We start from the raw sequence: 26,649 nt of genomic DNA on the forward strand, positions 1-26,649 counted from the left end.
TAATGAAACTTAATCTGTGAATTTCAAGTTTTTTTTCCTGTTTTTTTTTCTATGAATTACTTTTTCCTCTCTCCATTTTACTTTGTAACCTTTTAATCTGAAACCTTAAGTAAATTAAAGTGTATTTCCGTTGTCGGTGGTCATTTATGTGTATTTTATAAAAGGCTACTCTACTGTCATGTGAGTGAAACTCATGGATGTATTGGTGAAACTAGACAGTCACATGGCAGATGCTGTTTTGACTGATTTTTGAACCAGTGGGAGACAAGACCTGACTGACGTAGTCACGCGCACACGTCTTCAGCTAATTTAGAATCTTGCAAAAAGAAACAGAAAAAAAAAGGAATCTTGCTAAAGTCTGCACGACGTGAATCACATTAGCAAGAAAACGACACAAAACATGAAGAAAGCAATAACGGCAGAACAGATAACTGAGTGGTTCACTTTAGGGACCCAGTTTGCAAACATTAGAATCACAGATGAGGCCTCAAAAGAAAAGCCAGGAGAGCCCTCAAAACCGTGCAGGTAAGAATTGGGTGAGGCTTAACGGCTAAGGTTAGCTGGCTGGAGAAAGGGCTAGCGCGCTAAGTGGAGGGACAAGCGCACGTGTTTATTGGAAAAAATGGCTAATTTGTTCCTTAGCAAGCTACTAGTGAATTCCCAAAGCAATTGATTCGTCCGTACATTTGATGTAAACCCCTATTCCATAATGCATGCCACACTGTTTGCATATATTCATATTTGCTAAGTATTTGTTAAAGTTTACAGCATTCCTGGAAAGGCTCTAGCTAGCTAACTGACCGCAGACTGCCATTTGTGATGGTAAATAAAAGGAAGTGGACTTATGTGGGCCTAAAGTCAGTCAAACTAGAGCCTAGAGAGAACCAAATCATAGGCTACATGTATAGCTTAAATTCATTAAATTAAATAAGACGGCTGCGGGTGAAAGACACTGGTGAGTGTATGGTCGGAGCAATGGGTTTTACGTTTTCGGACTAACGGGTTATCGGACCAACGTGGGATGTTGGACCAGTGGTGTATTTTTCGGACTATAGAGTGGTCGGAATAATGGGGTATCGGAACAATGACATGGCACCAACTGACCTAGACTAAGCTATACTACGCATGTAACTAGGTAGCTAACTACACATCTGTTCCAGATTGTTGCAGAATCCAGGCTTTCCTTGCATAATATATTAAGTCATTGAGGAGAGTTGAAATCAATGTTTAAATTATTGTTTAATCTAATTAGGTAAATGCTTCCCTGCTACAACAGTCATGTCTCACCCAGTAAGTGACATACGCTTGTGCAGCATTGTTGAACACAATCAAACAGCATTTGAATCCACAAGTTTATTACAGACTAACCCGATCAAGGAAGTTGGTTATTGTCATGAGGGCACAGCTGCCTCTAGTTCTCACAGCGTGTGGTAACGTTACTGTGGGCATCTGAGGACTTGAGAGGAACCAGGTAGTAGGGAAGGTCCCAGCCCCTTTGGACAGTGAATAAAGCTGAGCGCCTCATGGCTCGGTCCACATAGCCAGAGATGGTGGGGATCTCTTCCCTCGACGGCTCCCCACAGTTGGGCACGGTAGGTGTGACAAACCCCTGCTTCATCTGGTAGCGGTTGGTCCAGGCCTCCATCGGCCGATGCGTTGCTGGCTGCGGGAAGTGCTTGTCTTCTTCCTCTCCGGTGAGGAAGTCGCTCAGCACCTGCTTGAAGACGTAGACCAGCTCCCAGGGCAGCACGTTGTCGGTTGCCAGTACCTCACGGAACCTGAGCATGGGATGGGACGATAATATCAATTAACTCTTAAATTCAAAACCTTTTTCAGTCGTATCATTAGCAAATTAATCTGCTCTTCTGTAAGATTCTACAAGCTTGAAAATCTTCGGCTTCTGAATCCACATTCACATTTGTCAATAAAACTGGGACCAAAGAGGCCTCTCAATTGGCCCCTCAATAAATAATTATTAATACTAAGCACTGATGCTGAGATAGTATTTAGGAGCTGAATGTGAGCTCGCTAGATCAGGATGGTCTTACGAGGCTATGTCATGGGGGAACTGTTGATTTTTTTTGCTTCCCTCTTGAAAATTAGGGGTAGGATTAGTATGTATTTTCTCCCCCATTTCAAGACATTGTGTTGCCTTTGTGTATGAAATGAGCTATATAAAGTTCCATTCTCTGCTTGCCAAGAAAATAATTTGCTATTAGAAAATGTGGTGAGAAAGTCACTGTTACTGAGTAAGTATACCCAGAATAATCAAGTTAACTTGGTCAGCTTTACTGTGATGTTTGTAATTATGCAAACATAGTTACCCCCTCCCTCAGGATTGCATGACAATTTCTTAGGGTGTAGTGTTAGTGTTCCTTCCCCTGGTGGTGTAACTGGACTGTAAAAGATTTCTCTGACAGTCATGATGATCAACCATGTGGAAGTGGTTATGTAGCATAGCCTACATCTAGCCTGGTTTATTTAAATTCAGATTTACCAGACCTTTTGCCATTTCAAGTGCCATTCCAGATTACAATCAACATGATTCCTCAGTCTGCCCTGAAATTAAAATTAAAAGATCATGTCTCAAAAATGTCACAAGCATCGTTGTGTAAGTGTTTTGTGTGTGGTTAGGGTTATGATGCAGTTGAATCCCCAGCGGCCAGCCCAATAGGTATCCTTCATAGCCAACTTCCCTGACAGTAACACAAAGTGGCGTCCTTGGCAGCTTATTCTCTGGCCCCTCGCTCTGGGAGCCTTGTCGCCTTTGCCCACTGTCTCCCTTGTGTGGCTGGGCTGCAGTGTTGACAGCATGCCAATGTAAGGACATAGTAGCAGGCTAACTGTACGATGATGGCGCTAGACATGCCCCTCTCACCTGGAGAGCACCACAGCCGTGTGGGCCGGCCGGATCTGGGCGCACAGGCGTTCCAGCTGGCGGCGCTCGGACGGGGGGATCAGGGTCCGTAGCCTGGGGTAGGCGTGGAGCCAGTGGAAGCCTAGCGCACCGTGGGCCAGCCTCTGCTCCCGCTCCACCTCCCGGGCCAGGCGCTCCCGGTCCTCCACGTGCCACAGGAGCTCCCGGATCAGAATGCGGCTGTGTTCACCCCCTAGAGGAGAGAAGTCGTCCCGGGACCGCTCTGCCTCTGCACGCAACCTCTTCATCCAGCTGAACAGGGGCATGACCAGGAGACTATGGAGAGTTCTCTGTCAAGAGATGGGGGCATAGCCATAAAAAAGCCTAAAGCTTTTTTCTTATGCAGCTACAATGTCCTGTTTTAACTTGACGCGCATAACCCTGAGCATAACCATCTGGGAACTATGTTGGGAACTGTTTTGAAAAGGGCAGGCATAACCATCTGGGAACTATGTTGGGAACTGTTTTGAAAAGGGCAGGCAAATACATGTCAGATGATTGGAAGAACCATCTATCGACCATCACCATCGATCACATGCTAACTTACTAACTTAACTAAATGCATTTATTGTAAGTTGCTTCGGATAAAAGAGTCAGCTATATGACTAATGTAATGTGCGAGAGAAACAATGTGAGCTTGCGAGATCAGGATAGTCTCACAAGGGTAGCCTGATTTAACAGCGTTGTTTAAATCAATCACTCTCATTGTTGGGTCTACACTCGTTAAAAGTTTTGACACGGTGAAAGCCGAAATGCATCAGTCTGCTGACCTCTGGTCCTTGTCATTATCTGAGCTCTGATAGCCTTCAGTGGCGTGTTCCTTCCTAGTTCTCAGGTGGGGAGGATTCTCAGGTGTGGTGTGGGGTAATGTCCTCAGTCTGATGGCTCCCTGCTCTTCTCACGGCTGACCGATCAGACAGATTACCTGGCCTGAAGGATCAGAGAGAGATCATACTCTGAAAAGTAGAGGGTGCTGTGCCTTTGACCCAGCTGGTCAGCTAGCTAGGCAACCACTATCGGGGTCTGTGAGGCTGCAAAGCATGATCTGCGTATCCGTAATGTCATTCGTCAATACAAAGAATTCAGAATCACAGATTATAGGTCATTGTCTATTGTGGCATTCCAATGAGCACATTTCAACAGGCAATAGACCATCAAAATTACAAACATGGAACAAGAATAGAAAATGGTCGGTACTCACTGCACTGAAAATTGCAGAGAGGAGGCTTGAGAGCAGAGAGATGTGTAGAACACTGACACAGGCTTCACACAGAGCGGGATCTCTGCTTCTCCTCCATGGGTCAGTCCATCCAGACTTCATCTTCCATCATGAGTGTTCACCTGAAAGTGGTTCCCTGCAATCCTCTTCTGCAGTCGTTTTGTAAGAAATGTTATCAAATTTTAGTGGATCATCCAAGAGCAGTCGACAGTCTTCTGGTGTCTTTTTTTTTGTGAACAGTGTTCTTCTCTTGCCTCTCTGGACTGCGTATCTTGTCCTGCTCTCACGCTGCCGTCCTGCCCTGTGGACTGTTTCCAGTGGAGTTAGCTGCTCGCTCACGGCTCTCTTGCTCAGAGCTGTCGCCTCCGTTCACCTCGTTATCCTCTGTGCCGCTTTGTTGGAAGGTCAGCTGCTTTGTTGCTTGTTCGGGTGAGTGTGTTCGCATGTATAAGCCAACAGAAGCATATGAATGTGTGTGTCCATGGTTCTGTGTGTGTGTGTGTGCGTGCGTGAGGCAATGTCTGCATATGAATGTTTGTGTGTGTGTGTGTATGTGTGTGGTAGAGAGAGGGAGAGAGAGCGGCTCTGACAGCGTGTCTGCCTTCTGTGCTGTTAAAGTCCTACTGCCCGGAGAGAGTCAGAGATGACCGGGCCGTGTCTCTGTGCCGCCCTGCCCCAGGCCTGGCTCGGGGGGAGCGGGAGAGGGCTGGGAAGGTGTAGCAGAGTCTGGGGAGTAACAGGGAATGTAGACTCACGAGTCAGTCTCTAAACGCCGCGCTCAACTAGACTAGACATGAGGACATTTCGTCCAGATTTCGTTGCTAGAAGTGAGTGGAAACAATCCGAGAGTTTGGGAAAAACCTACATTGCCTGTATATGCTGTACATGGTTGTATATAGTCCCTGTTCTTCCTCTTTTTTTTTTTATCTAGTGCCTTTTAGAACCTTGTTGTAATTTATTTACACTACTGAAACTCCAAATTCCCTCCTAGGGGAATCTTTAAATTATCTACAGTATCAATCCAAAATCTTTCGGGCGGTCTCTCCTAATGGCTAACATGTTTTAATTATCCACTCCAGTTTGTGGTAAGGCGGGCCCTTCATCCTGATGTAGGCAGTGGCTCTGATTGGTGGCATCAGGAGGGGGGTTCATTTTGTTTCTTCTACTTTGAATACGGTACTGTACACCCTTACTGCTCATAGGCCTCAGTAGTACTTTGTTCATTTATGATGTTTAACCCATTGTTTTTGGTCAAGATGTCAGAGGATGGAGTGGATGAAATGAAAATGATTATTGTCCTATAGAGGCTTGTGTTCTCACTTCTATTACGTTTCTTTTTCCCACAGCCCTGCGAAAGATCCCAGAGATCAGGGCAGCCCCAGGAGTGAGGGGGCGCCCAGGACCAAAGCAGGCTACTTGGGAAGTGAGTCGTCTATTCTGTTCTCTCATGAGCTTTTTTTTTTCTAGTGGAATGCCTTTTTTAATAGTAAAAGGGATTAATGTAGGCTACACGTGTCTTTCGGTGTGTGACGTATTTCCTAATCTCTCCAACGTCAGGTGGCGGTGCACCCCCACCCCCTTTGGCCAGTTATGAGTACCCCAGCCTGCCTATCACCAAGAACCAACAGGAGGTGAAAGTCCCTCTGTGCACGCACACACACACACACACACACACACACACACACACACACACACACACACACAGCCCCCATGCTGTCAGAATGTCTGCCCTCTCCTGTCAGGCTGTTACTATGGCTGCCGTGACTGAACCTTTCCAGGTCATAGATTTTAACACACATGGTCACCGGGGGCCTCAGTATGTAAATCCTCCAGGCTGGATTCTACTGTGTGCTTCAGATGAGCATACCACCATCTGATGGGAGGGGGACTATGATTCATAATGAATGTTCTTTATCTCCGCAGATGTCACTGAGGACGATTGAGCGTATCCCATTCGTAGTTCAGAGATCTGCTGGCCACTTTCTATTTGTCCATATTTTTGTTAGCTAACCATCGATTTAATTAAATTGCTCATTTGACAAATTGCTGTTAGACTTTGCTCTATTCAATAGCTTCATATGTCTCCAACGTGCCATGCTTGACTGCGCGTCACACACAGTACGTACGAGTGTGTGTGTGTGTTTTTAGCTCATCTCTCTGATCGAGAATAACTCCGTGGTGATCATCCGTGGAGCCACAGGCAGCGGGAAGACCACCCAGCTGCCCCAGTTCATCCTGGACTACTACAGCGAGAAGAACTCCCCCTGCAACATCGTGGTCACCCAGCCCAGGAAGATCGGCGCCAGCAGCATCGCCCGCTGGGTCGCCAGGGAGCGCAAGTGCACCCTGGGTAGTCTGGTGGGATATCAGGTTAGTGAAAAAATGAACACGTGCTGCACATTTATACACACACCAAACAACATGGCTCCACAAATAGACGACTGTATGCAAAGGTTGTGGAATGTGCTCTATGCCATTTTTGAAAGAAAAAAACTGTTGTTGGTTCAAATATGGTTTGTTTGATATCTTTTGATGGGGAGAATAGGGCACAAATTAGACGTTAGTGCACATGTTGCATACAGTAGGTGCATCAGTGAGTGCAGTAGAGTGTTCGCTGACTATAGCGCCTCGAGCGCTGGTATTTCCTGGTATCCCTGTTAAAAAGTACACTTGAAGGATCTCTCCCAATGGGACGAAAAGGTGTCCATGCTGAACGGTTCCCCAGGTTGGCTAGCTGTATTCTGCAGAAACTCCTGTCTTATTATAACTGCCGTTGCAGCCTACAGGACGAGATGACGACCTTGGCGGTCTGGCAGGGAATGAGGTAGCAGATAGTGTAGCGTTGGGGTGGCAAAGCTGCAGGGAGGTGTTTGGACATAGAGCACAGAGCATTCCTAACCCTGAAGGGCACTGATGAGAGCGTGTAATTATCATAATGGTTATTATCCAGCTGATGATACTGTGGCCAGTGGGTTCCAGGCCTTGAGGAGCTGTGGAGAGTAGTGGCATTATCCTCTCTCACAGCGACCTTCCTCCAGCAGGCTGCTGCTTTTAGCCGACTGATCTGCTGCTTTTATCCACTCTTAGTGTTTTGGTCTGTGCATTCCTAAAGGGGAATGGAGTGGATCTCTCTTTCTGTCTCTCTCTCTCTCTCTCTCTCTCTCTCTCTCTCTCTCTCTCATTGTCTCTCTCTCTTTCTCCCCCCCCCCACACTCTCATTTTGTCTCTTGATTTTGGGCAAATCATGCAGTAAATGTGGGCAGAGGGAGAGGCAGCAGCAGGACTTGAGAGCATGTCCTCTGGGGGACAGCGGATGTCAGGACAGGTCACTTGTATCTCTGTGATTTGGCCAGTCACATTGTGCTGTGTGTTTTTTCCTTTCTGGGTCAGGATCGAAGTGGAGCAGGGTGATTTAATAGAGCAGTTGACGTCACGTATAGGTTTTTTTAATTTTATTTTATTAAACCTTTATTTTACCAGGGAAGTCCAGTAGGTGCATCGCCTCCCAGTTTCTCAGCTCCTGCTGCTACGCAAACGCGTCTAAGATGCTGTGAACATGCTGCCACTGTGGGAACGTTTGGTTTGTACAGTACACTAGCCCATCTCTGTTTCAGGTGGGTCTGGAGAAGATGGCCACTGAGCACACCAGACTCATCTACATGACCACTGGAGTGCTTCTGCAAAAGCTGGTGATGGCCAAGACTCTGATGGAGTACTCCCACATCTTCATAGATGAGGTATATATATATAAATAAATAAAAAATACATCTTTTGCAGTGATGTCACTCAACTGGCATACACAAATGAAAATATGGACTGGAATTTCACCATACAGTCGAATGTAACCATAGCAGGCAGTGGTTTTGAACCTGGGCTAACCACGGTAACCACGGCGCGTGTCGCAGGTCCACGAGCGCACCGAGGAGCTCGACTTCCTCCTGCTGGTCGTGAGGAAGCTGCTGCATTCCAACTCTCGCTACACCAAGGTTCTCTCACACTTCTCTCACACATCTCTAGGGATGTCATGTGCACAGCTCACATTTATCACAGTTGATTAATCAGTGGGTGGTATGAATGATTAATCGATTCATCGTTTTTTACTGACTTTCGAGAGATTTGATTCCGACATTTTAAGACTGTTTATTTGAATGAAAATAGTGAAGACCACAATTCCATTGACTTTGGTGCTGTGATTTAGCCCCCATTCCAATCAATATAGCTCTACAGAACTGACGATTTGTGACATTCATTTCGTTCAATTTAAATGTTTTAAAAGGACGTGTTTATTTGAGTAAAAAAAAAGACAAACATTTGTCCAGAATCGTCTTAATGACCAAAATCCAACTGACCGCCATGAACGATTAATCGATTAATTGGACCCACCCCTACTTTCAACATGGGACTCCACCTACTGTGACGAGTGCGGACTGAACAGTCACCGTCGCTTACCTGTGCAGATCATCCTCATGTCGGCCACCATCAACTGCAAGGAGTTTGCAGAGTACTTTGGCACCCCCATCCGCAGCCAGATGAACCCGGCCTATGTGTTCGAGGTGGAGGGGGCTCCCTACGCCATTGAAGAGTTCTACCTGGATGATATCCACAGCCTCGTCCCAAACAGGGTGAGAGGGGGAGCACAGAGTGGAGTTGCGAATGTGTTTTTTCTTGTAGTGTAGGCTAACGTACGTGTGTGTGTGTGTACGTGTGTGTACGTGTGTGTGCGTGTGTGTGCGTGTGTGTGTGTGTGTCAGGCGGAAGCTCCTCAATACGACGACCCCTACATCCCCCTGGATATGTACAATCTTGCCGTCGGCCTCATCCAGGGCTTTGATGAGCTGGAGGCCAAAGACCTGAGGTTGGGGATCAAGCTTCCCTAACGTTTCAGCTTTACTTGGACACCCTCTCAAATGTTTTTAACCAGTTTGGTCCCACCTCTCTGCCTGCTCTCGTTTTCTCTCCGTGTGTGTGTGTGTGTGTGTGTGTGTGTGTGTGTGTGTGTGTGTGTGTGTGTGTGTGTGTGTGTGTGTGTGAATGTGTGTGTGTGTGAGAGAGCAGCAGGACAGAGAAAGAGAAAGAGAGTGGTCTGACTCTGCCAGAGAGAGGCAGCGTGCTGGTGTTCCTCCCCGGCCTGGGGGAGATCCACTACATGCAGGAGGCCCTGTCCAAGCTGGTGCGCAAGAGGTGGGGGAGCGCGTCTGTCCGAGCACCTCCGGGTAGAAGGGCACGTTTGTCTAAGCGTTGTCGTCGGTTCCTGACGCCCACCGCTGTTGTGATCTCTCCAGACTGCAGGTGTACCCTCTCCACTCCACCGTCACCCTGGAGGAGCAGAACGGCGTGTTTCTGGTTCCTGTCCCCGGGTACAGGAAGGTAACGTCAGCCATCCTACTGCTACACGCTAGCGTTAGCCCCGCTCCGTCAAAACGGTCCTTTAGGACTTAACCTTATGTGTCTCCCCAGATCATCCTGTCCACCAACATTGCGGAGAGCTCTGTTACAGTCCCTGATGTCAAGTACGGTAAGTCTTCTCACCTTTCACTTCCTCTATCAATGCCTTCAATCCACATGTCATTTCTCTATCTATCTATCTATTAGGGCTATCAATTCATCGATTCTGAATCGATTCTGAAGCAAATGATTCAGAATCGATTAATGAATCCCAAAATCGATCTTTATTTAATGAATGAATGAAGGAATGAATAGTTCATTAATTCATTCAATGATTCATTCATTCATTCATTTTTGGAAATCAGTATCGATACCCAGCCCTAGTATTGATGTGTTTCATAACTTGGCAGTCATGTAATTAAGGTTACAGCTAAAAAAAACAACAGGTTTTAATAACACTAACCGAATCGATATTGAATCGAATCGAATTGAATCGTGGTAATCGATTCTGAACCTTGTGAATCGGAATCGAATCGATTCTTGAAATTCGAATCGATACCGAGCCCTGCTATCTGTCTGTCTGTCTGTCTGTCTGTCTGTCTGTCTGTCTGTCTGTCTGTCTGTCTGTCTGTCTGTCTGTCTGTCTGTCTGTCTGTCTAAAGTCTGATGTATTTCTGTTGACAGTGATTGACTTCTGTCTTGCGCGACACATGGTCTGTGACACAGAGACCAACTACCAGTCCCTCCGCCTCACCTGGGCCTCCAAGACCAACTGCAACCAGCGTAGAGGTAACGTTACCGCCGGCTGGACGATACCGTACCACCGACCGGACAATACCGTTTCACCCGACGCCCATACGGCCCTCTGTCCTCTGAGAAGTGCATGTGCTGCACACTACTTAATCCAATCTCTCCCTCTCTCCTGTCTCTCTCTCCCTCTCTCTCACTCTCTTCTCCTCTCTCTCCTCTTTCCTCTCTCTCCTCTCTCTCTCCCTCTCTCTCCCTCTCTCCTCTCCTCTCTCTCTCTCTCTGTCTCTCTCAGGCAGGGCAGGTCGAGTGTCTAAGGGCTACTGTTACCGCCTGGTGACCAAGGAGTTCTGGAGAAGCGAAATCCCCGACTACGTGATTCCCGAGATGCAGGTGAGAGACGCCGGGATGCATAGGGAACTGTCGAGTGCAGTGCTGCCGAATGCGACCTGAACCTCCGGCCGTCCCTGTTGTTGTTGTCAGAGAGCCCCGCTGGCCAGCACCCTGCTGAAGGTGAAGCTACTGGACATGGGCGACCCCCGCTCGCTCCTCTCCACGGCCCTCTCACCCCCCAACCTCAACACCATCGAGAGGACGGTGCTCCAGCTCAAAGAGGTGCTCGCGGCAGGGGGGGGGGGTCTGTCGTCGTTTACGCTGCTCACCAGGAGCCCTGTAGCCATCCAAAAGACGAAGGTCGCAGATTAAAACTATTTAATTACCTCTGTGGCAAAGTGAACACTCAGCTCTGTCGCCGTGCATTAGTGGCGTCGACGTGCAGTGCTGTGTCAGCAGCTCGGCGTCAGGTCAGCTAGCGTCAGTTCTGTCAGCTGTGCGGGCGTGTTCCATCGTCAGGCGTGAGGGACGCAGGGCAACACAATGCGACGGGTGTGCATTAGATGTTTTGTGTAAGAAATAAGTAGTCTTGACACCGTGTGTGTGTGTGTGTGGTCTAGATGGGTGCTCTGTCTGTGAGGAACGACGGCAAGGGTCTGAACCGTTTGGACGGAGAGCTGACCTTCCTGGGCCGGGTGCTGGCTCACCTGCCGCTGGACCTGCACCTGGGGAAGATGATCGTGCTGGGCCACGTCTTCGGCTGCCTGGAGGAGTGTCTCATCATAGGTCTGTCCGCCACCACACCACAGACGTTTCATTTCCATCGTGCGTGTGTGTGTGTGTGTGCGTGTGTGTGTGTATGTTGTGAAGTTAGACCAGTCTCGTCCCTCTCTCTCCCCGCCAGCCGCCTCGTTGTCTCTGAAGAGCTTCTTCGCCATGCCCAACCTACAGCAGCTGGCTGGCTACAGGTGAGTCCGCCCGGCGCGGTCGCCATCCCACGACAACGCCATCCTCCCAGTTCAGCCACAGACCAGCCACCGCTGCAGATCCTCTCATGAAAGCTTTTTTGATTTTCAGGAGCAAGCTGACCTTTGCACACGGTGTCCCAAGTGATTCTATTGCCTTTGTCAATGCATTTAAGGTAAAGGGTTTTTCCGAAGCCGCTCTTATTAGACGCAGGCTTGCACCATTATCAATGACTGGTCATTTGCTGCAGAGAGAGAGAGAGACATCTGTTGTTTGCAAAGTAATGTACCCTGTACTGTATGTCATCTCTTGGTCAGGCTTGGCACACAGCCAGGAGCCAAGGAGAGCTGAGGCACCCTAAGGTGAGAGAGAGAGGCAGAGTGGTAAAAAATATATTAAAAAATTTTTTTAAAAAAACCAACAACAACAAAAAACAGTGTGATGGTCTTTTAGGGCTGTCAAATAAATATTCGAACTTCGACTAGTCGTCGACTTTGGGGAAAAAATGCACAATCAATCTTGAAAATATAGGTTTGATTAGTAGGCTACCATCAAGGCAGCACGCGTCACACAGCATCCCGAGTCCTGCCCATCTTCTAATCATGCCAAAACACATTACGTTAGTATTCATTATTTTCAACATGGCCAAAAAACAGTCAAACGACTGTGTACAGTATCTATCTAGGTGGCGAGGTAATACTTTCCCTAAGAAACGAGCGCGTCTTCTCCTCGGCATGGCAGACAACATTGTATACAAACTCTGAATCTGATCAAGTGAACCAGCACTATTGGCTATTTCTCTTGTTTTGTTTTCAGTTGACTAAGGCCTAATAAAAGGACCCTATTTGCACAAAATGTTACCCATATTGACTAGGTATTACTTGGATACTTAACTCCCAGTGAACTTGAATGTTGTCAGAGACAGACACAAAATATTAGTTCACGTTACCGTCTGTGCTTGTTCTTCATAATGGTGTGTGCCCTAGCAGGGGTATTGTGATGAGGTCGAATATAATTTCTGAGCTCAGTTGACAGCCCTATGGTCTTTGGTGCAGTTCATTCAGAATGTTGTCAGTTGAGTAATCATGTGTCATGCCTAGATGGTGCGGTCTATAGCCAGGTGTGTGTGCTCCTCTTCCCAGGACGAGCTGGAATGGGGCAAGGAGAACTGCATCCAGATCAAGAGGATGAGAGAGGTTTGGAGACCGCCGTCATAACGTCTGACCAGGGGTCAGGACGCCCCCCTGACCTCTCCTCTCTCCTCGAACTGCAGGTGGCGGAGCTCTATGAGGACCTGAAGAAGCGGGTGGGCCAGTTCAACATGCACGTGGCGGAGAACGCCCCACCCTTGGACTACGCCGGCCTGCACAAGCGCCGGTTCATCCTGCAGGTGGCGCTGCGCGATACTGTCTTTATTAGCTGTGATACATCCCCCACCTAGCCTCCATGTACAAATATGACCTTAACGCGACGGTGTTTGGGCCACTTGGAATCTACTGCTCTCTCTTCTGGTCCCAGGTGGTTATCGCAGGTGCCTACTACCCGAACTACTTTGGCCAAGGGGATATGGATGAAGAGATGGTCTCCAAAGAGTTTTCCGGCCACGACCCGAAAGCAACAGTCATGGTACGCCATCCACCCTCTCGCCCCTCTGGGGCCAGCGTTCCTCTCCACCCCTGTCGTTACCCACAGACTGATGGGCTGTGTCTCTGGTCGCAGGTGAGGAACCTCCCCACCTACAGCTTCCTGTACTACAAGCAGCTGCAGTCCCTGTTCCGCCAGTGTGGCCAGGTCAAGGCCATATCCTTCGATAACTCCAGGTAATCAAGCTGATGTATCAAACAAAAAGTTTCACTGTGCATTTTAATATCCATGCCTCTTGCCTCACTCTAACCTGGCCTCATTCAGAGGCTTGAATGATGTTCGTTCAGACATTCATTGCTTGTTTGTGTATGTGTGTGTGTGTGTGTGTGTGTGTGTGTGTGTGTGTGCGCCCACCTCAGAGCGTACGTGGAGTTCTACCGGACGTCGACGCGAGGCTCCGGGGTGCTGCCCGAGGTGTCCCTGGCCCTGCTCATGGCCCACCAGAGGCTGCCGCTGGACCTGTTTGTCCACCCCAGTGACGAGGTGGAGGCCCGCGCTGGGGGCAGGCTCATATGCCACTTGAGATACACACGGTAGGAGGCAACACGCGCGCGCGCCGCAGACAGCTGTGTTCTTCACACTCCAACACATTTCAAGCTGTCAAAAAAACATCTGAAGTTCAAAAACGATTTAAAAATCTTTTTTTGAACCCAAAGTTCAAACCTAAATTTGTGCATTTAAGTATTAGTTTTGGATACCATGTTTTTGATTCCGCATTTTGTAATATAAATATACAGGCTTTAATTTAATGCGGCAAATAATTTTTCATGCACACAAAGTTAATTTCCTGTGCTTGTGACATCACTTCCTCTGTCCCATTAAAAATATTGAAAACTAGAGGTGAAAATTGCAGCAGCATCGGAGGAGTTGGTCTCACTAGCTGGTAGTAGAAGCCCTGTTTGGTAATTTTTTGGCTTCTTGGCCGGGTCAAGGACAAGAAGAGTGTTACAGTACATGCAAGTTTGCAGAGCAAGTCTGGTGTATTCAAATCCCACGAGCAGCCTCAGGAGCCTATGGTGGGGTCTCACCGGCAGGAGTGGGAGAAGACCAACGAGCCACTGGCTAAACGACACACGTCACGTGAATATTGCGCCTGACAATAAGCAGCTTATTTGGTTGAGTTATAGACAAATGATATTCAAATATATTAGAACGCTAACTAATTACAAAAGCTAATATTCCAATGCAATTTCATGGCACTTTTGACAATTTACAGCAGAGCACATGTTAAAAATAAACCCCTGGCTCTTTACATGGCATGGAAAAGGGTATTCTAGGACATTATCTCTGTACTGCTCAGTCAGTGTTGCAAGAGGGTCCCAACAGGGTTTGGGGGGCGTGAGACCTGCCCCTATAGGCTGCACTCATCAGAGCCTCACTGGGGCTTGATGTAACCTGACATGCCGGCACTCTGCCTGACCCAGAGGCAGCACTCGGCCTGGGAGAGGGCAGATTTGAGCAGGACCAGACTCTGCTCCTGGCCCCTCCCTTCTCTGAGAGGGCTGTCAGCACAGGGAGATGGCGTAACGCAGTGATGCAGCTGCCTGACTCCTCGGTCCAAGCAGTACTGCTCCCTCTGATCTAAAATCCAACATGAACTTAATGACCTTTTCACCATTTATAAACTATCAACCATCATCTTGAATTGTTAACATTTTACAGTGTATAAGGACATGTTTTTAAGAGTATAAGCCTTATACAGCCTGTCTCCTGGTTCGCAGGGTGAATGTGGACTTCCAGAACCACTCGGTCTACCCAGTGGGAGTGCTGAGCAGCCCCATCGACCCGGAGAAGCTCCCCTCCAACCCCATCTTTCTGGTCAACATCACAGAGGTCAGTCCTCAGGCTGTGGCACGGTTCCAGAACACAGTAAGGTTGTTACCTCCGCCCTAGCAAAATCAGAGGGCGAGAGGTCATGTTTTCTGTGGCATGTGTTTGTGCGTGCGTGCGTTTGATTTCTGGATCCAGATCTACAAGCCGCCCTAACACGGCCGGCCCTTCAACGCCATTGATTTTTTGGACCAGGATTAGGCAAAAACTACTGGACCGATTTTCATGAAACTCGGTGGAGGGGTGTAGTATGGGTCTGCCAAAAACCCATTAAATTCTGGGGAGGATCCGAATCACGGATCGTAATCCTGCTCGTGGGCCATGGAGCGATCGTGTTACCTATCGCCTGGAGGCAGCAGAGCAAAGTGGTTGGGCGGGGGTGTAGGGCTTGACCATGACCTGAACGTAGGAAGGAGCTGTTCCTGCACTGTAGGCTAGCACCAGAACCTTAAACTGTATACGAGCTTCTAAAGGGAGTCAGTGGAGAAAATGGGGAAGGGAAGTTGTGTGGGAGAACTTGGGGCAGTTCAACACAAGCAGAGCTGCATCTTTCTGGGCCAATTCCAGAGGTCTTTCCCGGGAGGAAAAGCAGCTCATCTCAACCAACTATTTATCCATCCATCATCAAAGATCATTGCTTTGCTTCAGCCATGGTATGAGGAAACGGTCTAGCCATTAGGAAACGGTCACAGTCTCTGCCAAGCACTGTGGGAGGATCAGTCTGCTACTGATTATGCTCCTCTGCCTGACCATAGTATCATGTCAAGGGTGGGAGAGATTGTCGATGATGGCCAGCAGTTTGGACAGCATTTGTTTTCTACTGCGTAGCATTCACCAACCTACTGCTCACTGAGGCCACCTTCTGGACTAGAGCGTCATTCTCTCAGCCCTTCTCCCTCTGGTGGTTATTTGTGTGTGTGTGTGGGGGGGGGGGGGGGGGGGGGGTAGGTGATTCTGACTCGGGCCGACTTTTGCCAGGAGCAGTAAGGAGCAACGTTAACTTGGTGTATTTCCAACTTCACATGCACTTGGGAGTGCCAATTCCATTACTAGAACCATGGCGAGCAATTGGTACTTCAATTTTGTAGGGTAAATATTCTTTCTTTCTATTTTTCTTTCTATCCATCCACGAGGGGACACTAGGAACTTATCTCTCCCACTCTCAACCAATTAGATAGATACAGTAGATATCATCAACCTTTTTCAACAATAACCCGATCATTATTTTGCTCCAGCCATGGTATGAGGAAAGGGTCTAGGCATGAGGAAACGCCCAGGGTCTCTGTTGAGCAGAGCCCACCCTCCGTAACAGTTTGCCCAATAGCTTGGGCCGCACGCTCAGCGAACGCTGCTTTCTGTGGTCAACTCAAAAGACTTTGCGCATGTGAAGGGATGTTTTCTTCAGCGAGCCTATTACAAAATAATGTAGGCTAGTGTTTAACCAGTGTTTGAATTGGACCAAAATGTGCCGGTACCTAGCCTACTCCTCAATATGGTACATAGCAGTTTAAAATATATGAATGTTTGTAATCAATAAGTGGACTCATACAGTGTAGAGCTAGATAATGTTCCAGTAAAAAGTGCCGACAGCTCCTGCCCATCTCTAGCCTATTTGGTCTTATCATTCGCTGATGACAACTGGCGGATCCTAAAGCCTACATTTTCCAGATGGACATCCGACAATATTTGAAGAGGAACAGAAAGTAGAATGATGTTGAGAGCACTCACGTAGGCTAGCCTATTGCTCAGGGCCATCTGGGAGACATGCGAGGCCCTGTGTGAAATAGGCATTGCGAGCCCCCCCCCCCCCATTTTGTTTCAGTGTTAAAGTATAAAGTATTGAGCAAGTGAAACTGCGTGTGCTCCTACTTTTTCTTAACTCTGCCTTTGCTCCACCTACTGTATGAACCTGTCACTAAGAAGATTATTCAGGTGTGAAAGAGACTCTTATCTGTAATTTTCTTCAAGGGGAACACCGCTGTCATAGCAAGTTTACATGTAGCTCAAATGTCGCTTTGTCCTCAATGAAACCGATCCATACACACCAACATTTAACCGATCCGTGCAATAGTAAGCTAGCTCCTTTTTCCTCTGTGCACGCACCCCCTTTATTATGGAGGTCTATGGGCCTCTGCTAAAAACTATGATAAACATGCATTTTCAAGGCAGGAAGCGCCAGGAAGCCCCTTACCGGTCTCAGTAGAATGTTGTCTTGTGAAATGAATCACCATCCCCATGTGTTGACGTGTTAGGCATGGCTAGGTGGATGTAAACAATTGTCAAGCTTTACCGCGCACGCGCATTCTCGCGCTCCTGCAACGTGCGGCGGACGTTTACAGTGCGAATGGTATGGTGTGCGTTCTGCGAAATAGTTCTGGCACAAATGGAGCTTTTGTTTCAATATTCGGTTTGAGAATGCAATATATTTCACATGACAGCATAATGACACCGGTAAAATCACACCCTGCGCTTCCTGCCTTGAAAATGCATGTTTATCATAGTTTTTAGCAGAGGCCCATAGACCTTCATTATAAAGGAGGTGCGCGCACAGAGGAAAAGGGAGCTAGCTTACTACTGCACGGATCGGTTAAATGTTGGTGTGTACGGATCGGTTTCATTGAGGACAAAGCGGCGTTCCCCTTTTAAAGAGTGAGAAATGGTATCTTAATAGGACCTGTAATTAGAAGAAACCGCCTTGGCTCTGCTCGCGCTAACGACAGCGGAAACCAGGAGAGTACAGGGGCAATGACGGCATCAGCTAAGAGGCCACGCCGCCCCCTCTCTTCTGTCGCGTCTGCTCCGCAGGTGGTGGAGGTGGGCCACTTCTGGGGCTTCCAGGCTGACGAGGCCAGCATGGAGAAGCAGCGCCACCTGACGGCGGAGATCAACAAGCGGGAGCTGTGCCCCGTCCCCGTGTCCCTCTACCCCAACCTGCTGTGCCTGGCGCCGTTCTCCGAGAGCCAGGAGCAGGGGCAGTTCTACCGCGCCAAGGTCCTGCACCTCCGAGGCAGCTCCGTGGAGGTACGACGACGCGTCGTCACGTGTAGCACGCGCACCACGAGCAGACACGCCCGCAGACACACACGCTTTGATCGTAAACGGTGCGTCTTCTGCGCGTCTCAGGTGTTCTTCCTGGACTTTGGCAACACCACACTGGTGTCCTGCAGCAGCCTGAGGGAGCTGCCCGCTGACCTGATGACCCTCCCCTGCCAGGTAACACCAGGACGTGGATCTACGACCGATTCAACATGACTCCTCCTCTCAAGTCAGGAACGTTCACCTCGCCGCGAATGCGTCCTACGACGCGGCCCCCTCCCTGTGCTCCTCTCTCCCTCCAGGCCCAGGAGTTCCGCATCGCGGGCATGCGTCCCTCTGCCCAGTCCAGGATCACCGGGGACCAGTGGAGCAGCCGCGCCCGCAACCTCTTCGTCACGCTGGTGAACGGCCGCTCCCTCATCGTGTCGCTCTACTCCATCCTGCACGGCGTCATGCACGTGGAGCTGCTCATCAACACCGACACGGTCAACGCCAGCGTGGCCGACATCATGGCGCGGGAGGGGCACGCCGTCAAGGCCGAGGAGTGCTTCGAGTCCAAGGTATCTTGAGCCAAACGCCGTTGCGTGTGTCGGACCGGCCGTCTCTGCCACGTGATGGGGTGGGCCGGTCGGGGCATCTAGCCATCGGTGAGCTACCACGGTCAAATACCTCTGGTCTAGTGATTGAACTTGACCCAGCTCTCCAGGGGTAGTGTGAACTCTGACTCAGAGAAAGGCGATGTGGCATGACCCCCCTGCCCCCCCCCCCCCCCCCCCCTCTCTCTCTCTCTCTCTCTCTCTCTCTCATGGTGTTGTGTCATGTTGTGTGTGTGTCCTGCAGCAGACGCACGACGTGCTGGTGTCTCTCTACAAGGACATGCAGGAGGGCACCTATACGCCCAGCGCCACCACCAGCTCCTATAAGACAAACAAGGAGGAGGAGAAGCAGCTCATCGACTCCCTGCTGCAGTCCTTCTCCAAGCATGGCTGTCCCAGAGCCAAGGCAAGGGGCACTCCTAACATCTACATTTTTTACAGTCTGCTCGCCACTGGCCTTGGCGTCTGTCTGAAAACACGCATTTACAGTCGGTCGCCACAAGATGGCAGCATGTTTCATCCTTTTGCTGGTTGGCAGTATTCTATCCAGGAGGTGGCGTGCCGGAGCCATTTTGGCTTCTTTCCATTGTGCGCCTTCTTGTTGTGTCTGTGCGCGAGGGCCACACCCAATTCCGTCTGGCATCAATGGAAAATAATGAAATTAAATCTAAAAACGTTTGCGCGAGTCGAGGGTGACTAGGGGGGATATTAGTGGTCTGCTGCTGTGAATGTACCTTTGAATGTACCTAGTACCTTTTGAATGTATCTGGTACCTTTGAATGTACCTGGTGGTTATAGTGAGACCGACGCCACCCTCCGCAGGTCCACGTGCACGGCCCGTACAGCCCCCACAGAGTCAGCTTCCACAGCCTGAGCAACGCGTCCCACTACAGGTGAGAGGCCGTCAGCCCGGTCGGCCTATGGCTCGGCGTACTGCCGTTTTTTTAAGAGTCACTGTGTAACACTGTGCACCTCGTCCTCATCTTCATTGTTGACTCGTTACAGGTGTGTGGCCATAGAGAAGGACAGCATTAACTTTGTGGCCCTGAACGAATGTCCTCAGGACCGTCATGAGAGGATGCTGGTGGCAGGGGCTGTGTCCCTCAGCCCTTCAGGTAGGTTCACTCACCGTGGACATAGCACTACCTGATATTTTACATGGATTAGGCCATATAAGCGTGTATGTGTGTGTGTTCCTCTGCAGGTGAGCGCATTCTTCTGAAGCAGACAACCTTGATGCCCCACATCCACGGCCTCCCTGCCCTCATCACCATGCTCTTCACACCTGTGATGGAGCTGCGGTCAGTCCCTTCAGCATCACACACACACACACACACACACAAACACACACACAAACACACACAGCCTCAACCCAGAAAGACCTGCCCTGGATGATGGGAGTAAAAATGTCAAACAAGTTGCGAGGAAATGAGTTTGTCCGAGTGCCTGTAGAACTGAACTCTCAAGTCTAGTGACGCCCACCTGTCGTCGTCCGCAGCACCAACGAGGAGAGGACCTGCTACACCGGCGCCCTCTGTGGCCTGGGGTGGGACAGCCAGTCTCAGGACGCTCTGCTGCCAGAACACGACATGGAGCTCGGTTTTGACGTCAAATTGGATGTAGAGGACATCACAGAGGTAGTTACCATCCAGATCTCTTAACACAGAATAGAACTTTTATTTTTGCCATATATAACCAGTACAGGTACATTGGAATTCTTGTCATCGCTTGACCTTAAATTGTCTTATCAGCACTAATCAGTTCCTCATTCCAGTCCTAGGTATGGGATGATAGGCTAATAGGGATTGGGGGCGGGGTGTGTCTGCAAGGGGAGGGAATTGGAATTGAGGGCGGGGTGTGTCTGCAAGGGGAGGGAATTGGAATTGAGAGACTGGTCCATCAGAACAGAACAGTCACGAAGGCGGGGGGTCTACTGCAGCTGTTGGCTGTCGAGCTTGCAGACTACTGTATGTCAGAAAGAGGCTGTTGTGGAACCTCTCCTTCGCGGTGTTGATACTCAGCCATCTTCCGTCTCTCTGGTGAGATGGTGCGAACAGGTATTTTGTGACGGATAGGGCCTTCCTGCGGCAGCGTTGGTTGTAGATATCCTCGATGGCTGGGAGCTCCACACCGATGATCTTTTGTGCTGTCTACCACCCTCTGGATGGCGTACCTGTCGTGGGCGGTGGTGTTGCCGTGCTAGGCTGTGATGCCTCCAGTCAGGATACTCTTGATGATGCTGCGGTAGAAGTTCACAAGTGTTTGTGTGCTCATGCCCCATCTCTGCAGGCACCTCAGAAAGTAGAGGAGTTGTTGTGCCCTCTTTAGGATAGCCTCTGTGTTGTGTGTCCAAGTCAGGTCATTAGGTGAAAGGTTAAACATAGACATAGATGAAAGGTTTAGTACTTAATTGAAAATGTTTGTTTGGTGAACATCTGACGTATAGCCATGTGGTGTTTTCTGTTTCTTCAGATCAATGCCTTGCGAATGGCAATGAACCTCCTGGTATGTGAGGGCCCCAACGGCCCCCTGCACCTGGGACCTCACAGGATCAACAGTCTGCAGGAAGACTGCCAAGAACGACTTATCAGGTAAAACAAACTTACACACACACACACTCGTCAACACACCCACACACAGGTTCAGAATCGATTATCACGATTCAATTCGGTTCGATTCAATATCGATTCTGTTAGTGTTTTTTAGTTTTTTTTAGCTGTAACCTTAAAGGAGTAGTAAAGGGAAAATGCATGTTTAGCCCAGTTTTAAGGTTACTTATGATCATATACAATGGTTCAGATCAAAACGTTGACAAAACTAGCACTTTTGAGAAAGTCTGATAATTGCTCTACCACCGTTTTGGTCATACAATGGATGTGGATGGGCATCTTGAAAAATCATTCAAAAACATGTTAAACTCTCGATTTCAAAGACAAGAAACTCACCTAGGTGTTAGTTGGTGTTCTGACATATAATTCGCCATAAAGTAAGATTCTAGTTAATCTGAAAAGGCTTTTTAAAAATATTTAGCATCAAACTATTTAGTCGCAGCACATACGTGTGTAAACTTCCGCATTAACTGATTCCGATCTCACGCAATGCCTTGACCTGAATCTGTTCATAGACTTCCCTACAACGATCCCGCAAGATTGAAGTTGTGGCTAGAATTTCTTTACTTGGATGTACTTAGACGCACTATAGGCCTGCCTTTTATAGGTATGTCCAAACCCTTGTGTATCTTGGGTAATGTATAGATTACTGGAGTGACTGGATGTTCAACTGACAGGAATTCAAAAACTCTCTTATCAAACTCTTAAGTTGTTCAAATGAGTCCTAAGTGTAGAATGCACACGTCTTTAACCTCCGAGTGGGGTCTGAGTTCAGCTTCTCATAAAAAGTGGTGTCACTGAGTTGCCTCTTAATCTCACAACAATAATCAGCGGCATTCTGTAGGACTATGGCTCCACCCTTATCGGCAGGCCATACCACAACCTTGTTATCTTTGCTTAAGTCTGTTAGTGCATCCCTCTCTGCCTTAGACAAATTATTATACACTTTAAATTCATTCTTCTTTTTTAATAGACATTTCACATCATTCTCCACCAAACGACAATATGTTTCAACTTAGGCATTTCTATGCTTGGGTGGGATGAAGGTGGACTTCCTCTTGAAGGGAATGCGAGTGGTGCCAGTAGCAGTGGCTGTGGCAGGGATGGGTGTGGGAGGGGTGGGCGTGGTGGCGGGGGGGGGCGCGGTCTGTGTAGGTAGGGGGACAGTCTCTCCGTTGGCGTAAAACTCTGAGTCTCAGGTTCCGAAAGAACTTTTGTAAAGTCAATGATGGTGTCAAAGTCATTTGTTTGCGTAGTGGGCGCAAAGCTCAGCGCTTTACTTAACGCTATGATGCAGGGTTCAGACAGTACTTTATTGGATAGGTTAATTACCGTGTCCTGCTGCTCCGAGTGATCCTGGGTGATGTGCGTCTTCCTCCGCTGGCCTCTCCTGCATCGCTTATGTCTGGGAGCGTGCGCTTCCAGTGCGGAGGTCTTCTGTTGTGGGCGCGTCCTAAAAAAGGCGCGCTGCGAGTAGATTGGCTGCTCATGTCAGAACCAGAGTCCAAAGAGGAGGAGGATGGCCAGGTTCTGTAATGCCTGCCGTGCTGTCGGCGTCCTCGACTTCCTTCTCTGTTGTCTCGTTGAGGTTGTTTCTCTGGTGGCTCTGGTTTTCCGTCTTTCCAGAAGTAGACCTTATTCTGTTTGTAATCCTCTGTGTCTCGGGCGAACTTGGCTTTCTTCTGGGTACGGATCTCATTGGAGCATTCGGCTCGGTAGCGTTCCAAGTCTTTCTTGATCTCGGACATTTTCTTTTTGTCCGGCAGATCCCTGGTTAGTTGTGCTTCCAGCTGTTTCACCTCCGCGCACGTCTTTTCTACTTGCTCGTTCAATTCATTTATGGCGAGGGCCATCAGGTCAAAAGAGCATTAATTCAATATGTCACTCCATTGTTGGCAAAAGCCAGGACTGTCCAGCCCAAGTGCAGGCGCTTTCTGGAGTCTGAGACCTCGCGGGATAATTCTCTTTCTAAGATAGTCACTTAAGAGTCACAGCGTGGAGATATTGTCTGATTTCCCGTTCTTGTATCTTATACATCTTGATGAATGAATGATCGTATCAATGTCTCTGAGGTCTGGGGTTTCCTCATCAAATAGAGAATCCTTCAACATAATGCGGGCGTAATCGGCCTCGCCAAACTCAAAGGTCCCACTCTGGCTTGAAGTGGGACCTTCATCTGTCATGTTGCCAAAGTATAGTAAAAAATAAGCTCAGGAGTCAAAACGGAGTGCCGCGCAAAAGGATTATAGACAAAAGGGCAAAAGAGATGTGCGCACATCCAACCTTAGTAGGCCAGGTGCTGGATCTTGGAGTACATACGTGAGAAGAGGAAAGATCCGCACACTGATTTCTCCCGGTCCACTTTATTGAGAATATCGCAACGTTTCGACCCTTAGGTCTTCATCAGGCAACTTCAAAGCTTCAAATGACAGGTAGCAGGTATATATAGGCCGAGAGCCTGTGACATCACATCTGACATGTGCCATTCAATTAGGCTAAAAGGTGCAGTTAGAGGCTGCACATAGATAAACACATAATGACATTATGAATAGCCTATATACATCCATATAGATACAGATACAAAAAACAGATACAAACTAAAAAAAACGCGTAGCGGCTAAATGCCTCCGCCCAACAATGCCAGTTGCAGTTAACCTAACTAACCCTGACTAACTGCTAACGCTAATGCTAGCTAGCTAAATCTAGCATTAGTGTTAGAATTAGCGTTAGCTAGCTAGCATTATCATTAGGATTAGCGTTAGTGTTCAAAAGTGCCTTTTGTAATGTCACGTGACCTTGACCTTTGACATTTGATTATCGCCTGGCGGAGGCATAACTAGACTAACAAGGGCCAAGCGCATTAGAGACCATAGCGTCCCCACGTCCTGTAAATGACTGACTGACTGAGCGACTGACCTTAACTTTACCAGCCGCTATGCCGTGGTAAAAATAACCAAGTAAAGGATTAAGGAATTTTGGTAAGACTTTATTTTAATGGGTCGAAATTGCGTCATAATTATCCAGCCTCCAGCTGGATTCGAACTCACGACCATGAGCACTCAAGCGCATTATGCTAACCGCTCCACTACTGGGTCCAATTTTGTAAATCAGCCTGACCCCTGTGTCCACGTCTGGCCCCTGTGTTGACGTGGATGGTGATTCTGTACACTAGCTTGCTGGTATTCTAGCTGTAATGCTAGCTAACGCTAATGCTAACAATAATGCTAATGCTAACACTAGCTAGCTAACGCTAACAATAATGCTAATGCTAACACTAGCTAACGCTAATGCTAACACTAATGCTAACGCTAGCTAACTCTAATGCTAGCTAGCTAATGCTAATACTAGCTAGCTAAAGCTAGCATTAGTGTTAGAATTAGCGTTAGCTAGCGTTAGCATTAGCATTAAAAAGTGCCTTTTGTGATGTCACGGTGACCTTGACCTTTGACATTTGAATACCAAAATCTAATCCAATTAAGTCCAACTGGACATTTTACCCAAATATGAACAAATTCCGTTAAGCCTTTCTTGAGATACTGTAGTGTTCATCAGGCCAAAAACACATATTGTGAGGTCACAGTGACCTTGAACTTTGACCACCAAAATCGAATCAGTTCATCATTCAGTCCAACTGGACATTTTGGCCAAATATGAATACATTTTGTCAAGCTGTTCCTGAGATATCGTGTTCACTAGGCCAAAAAGGCCTTTTGTGAGTTCACAGTGACCTTTGACCCCCACGTTCTAAGCAGTTCATCCTTGAGTGCCATTGAACATTTGTACCAAAGGGGAAGAAATTCCGTCAATGTGTTCCCGAGATATTGCATTAACAAACATCGGACAGACGGACATACGTACGGACAACCCGAAACCATAATACCTCCAGCCAGGCTATCGCCTGGCGGAGGCATAAAAAGATAATAGGGACTTATCACAGTGCAATTAATAGGCCTACAACAATGTAGGCTACACCGTTGTAGCCTACATTGTTCTAGGCCTATTCATTGCACTGTGATAAGTCCCTATCATCTTTTTTGTATCTGTATCTAGATGGATGTATATAGGCTATTCATAATGTCATTTATGTGTTTATATATGTGCAGCCTCTAACTGCACCTTTTAGCCTAATTGACTGGCACATGATGTCAGATGTGATGTCACAGGCTCTCAGCCTATATATACCTGCTACCTGTCATTTGAAGCTTTGAAGTTGCCTGATGAAGACCTAAGGGTCGAAACGTTGCGATATTCTCAATAAACTGGACCGGGAGAAATCAGTGTGCAGATCTTTCCTCTTCTCACATATGATCATAAGTAACCTTAAAACTGGACTAAACATGCATTTTCCCTTTACTACTCCTTTGAGTTAATTGAGTTTAATTACTTGACTGCCAAGTTATGCAACACATTAATACTAGGGCTGGGTATTGATATTGATTTCCAAAAATGAATGAATCATTGAATTAATTAATGAACTATTCATTCCTTCATTTATTCATTCATTCAATAAATAAAAGATCGATTTTGGGATTCATGAATCGATTCAGAATAATTTGATTCAGAATCGATTCAGAATCGATGAATCCATTTTTTAAACCAAGCCCTAACACACACACACACACCATCAACGCATCGAATGACATCCTCACTTCCTCCCTGGTTGTGTGTCAGGCTGTTTACCAAGACCCCCCCTCGAGAAGACCTCAGCCCAGTGTACTATGAGAAATCGGGGATGTGGAATCAGGTATGGCTTAAATTGAATTAGCCAGTAGTGCATGTATGTTGGTTTTGGTCTTGTATCCCTTCCTCTTTGATTGTGTGTGTGTGTGTTGGTGTAGGTGGAGCCCAGCCAGAAAATGGAGATTGTTGAGAAGGAAGACCGGAACAGAAAAGGTGTCCTGTTTCAGCTGCACCCCGTCACTCTCCTGAACACTTGAGAAGCTAAGTCGCTCAGGACCTTTATTTACTTTACTGTATTCACTGTATACCTCAAACTGTATACCTCCTTTTTATGTTTAGAAATGTTTGGGAGGAAACAATGTTTCTGTTTTGATCACTGAAGTTGATAAATCATTGACTTGTATACTTTATTGTTGATTTATATTCTGGTCTCCTTAACATTTTCACTGTCATGAATCATTTATTTTATTCACACTATTCAGACAGATGGTTTGAGGGTAGATGATAGTACAGAAGTTGATAAACTATGTACAGTATACGTTTGTACAGTACATGTGTATGTAACTGACACTACATACATTGTTGATGGACCCTTACAGAAGCTACCGCTGTCATTCAACAGTAAATGGTCAGTCCCAGTCAGTATACTGTATGTCTCATTCATTCATAGGAACAGTCTCAAAAGAG

The 26,649-nt window shown here is 47.7% G+C and overlaps 2 protein-coding genes across 2 annotated transcripts; one reads left to right on the forward strand and one right to left on the reverse strand.

Moving 5' to 3' along the window:
- Positions 1-392: 392 nt before the first annotated feature.
- Positions 393-26,270, forward strand: tdrd9 (tudor domain containing 9). Its single transcript, XM_084437966.1, has 35 exons — positions 393-525; positions 5,483-5,559; positions 5,694-5,767; positions 6,285-6,506; positions 7,751-7,873; positions 8,042-8,122; positions 8,594-8,758; positions 8,888-8,991; positions 9,195-9,317; positions 9,419-9,503; positions 9,594-9,651; positions 10,206-10,310; positions 10,564-10,661; positions 10,752-10,883; positions 11,222-11,387; positions 11,506-11,569; positions 11,679-11,742; positions 11,885-11,929; positions 12,710-12,763; positions 12,841-12,957; positions 13,086-13,193; positions 13,287-13,387; positions 13,571-13,744; positions 14,933-15,044; positions 17,847-18,062; positions 18,165-18,254; positions 18,380-18,637; positions 18,918-19,079; positions 19,496-19,566; positions 19,679-19,788; positions 19,878-19,974; positions 20,172-20,310; positions 21,146-21,264; positions 25,954-26,026; positions 26,121-26,270. The coding sequence occupies exons 1-35, from the start codon at positions 401-403 to the stop codon at positions 26,217-26,219; spliced, it is 4,011 nt and encodes a 1,336-aa protein (XP_084294092.1). The 5' UTR covers positions 393-400; the 3' UTR covers positions 26,220-26,270.
- rd3l (RD3 like) lies at positions 1,412-3,183 on the reverse strand (the record flags this gene model as incomplete). The annotated part of the gene is made up of 2 exons (XM_084438328.1): positions 1,412-1,778; positions 2,879-3,183. The coding sequence occupies 2 exons, from the start codon at positions 3,181-3,183 to the stop codon at positions 1,412-1,414; spliced, it is 672 nt and encodes a 223-aa protein (XP_084294454.1).
- Positions 26,271-26,649: the final 379 nt, after the last annotated feature.

This window comes from Borostomias antarcticus (genome assembly GCF_949987555.1).
Source record: "Borostomias antarcticus genome assembly, chromosome: 5".
In the NCBI taxonomy this organism is placed as follows: Eukaryota; Metazoa; Chordata; class Actinopteri; order Stomiiformes; family Stomiidae; genus Borostomias; species Borostomias antarcticus.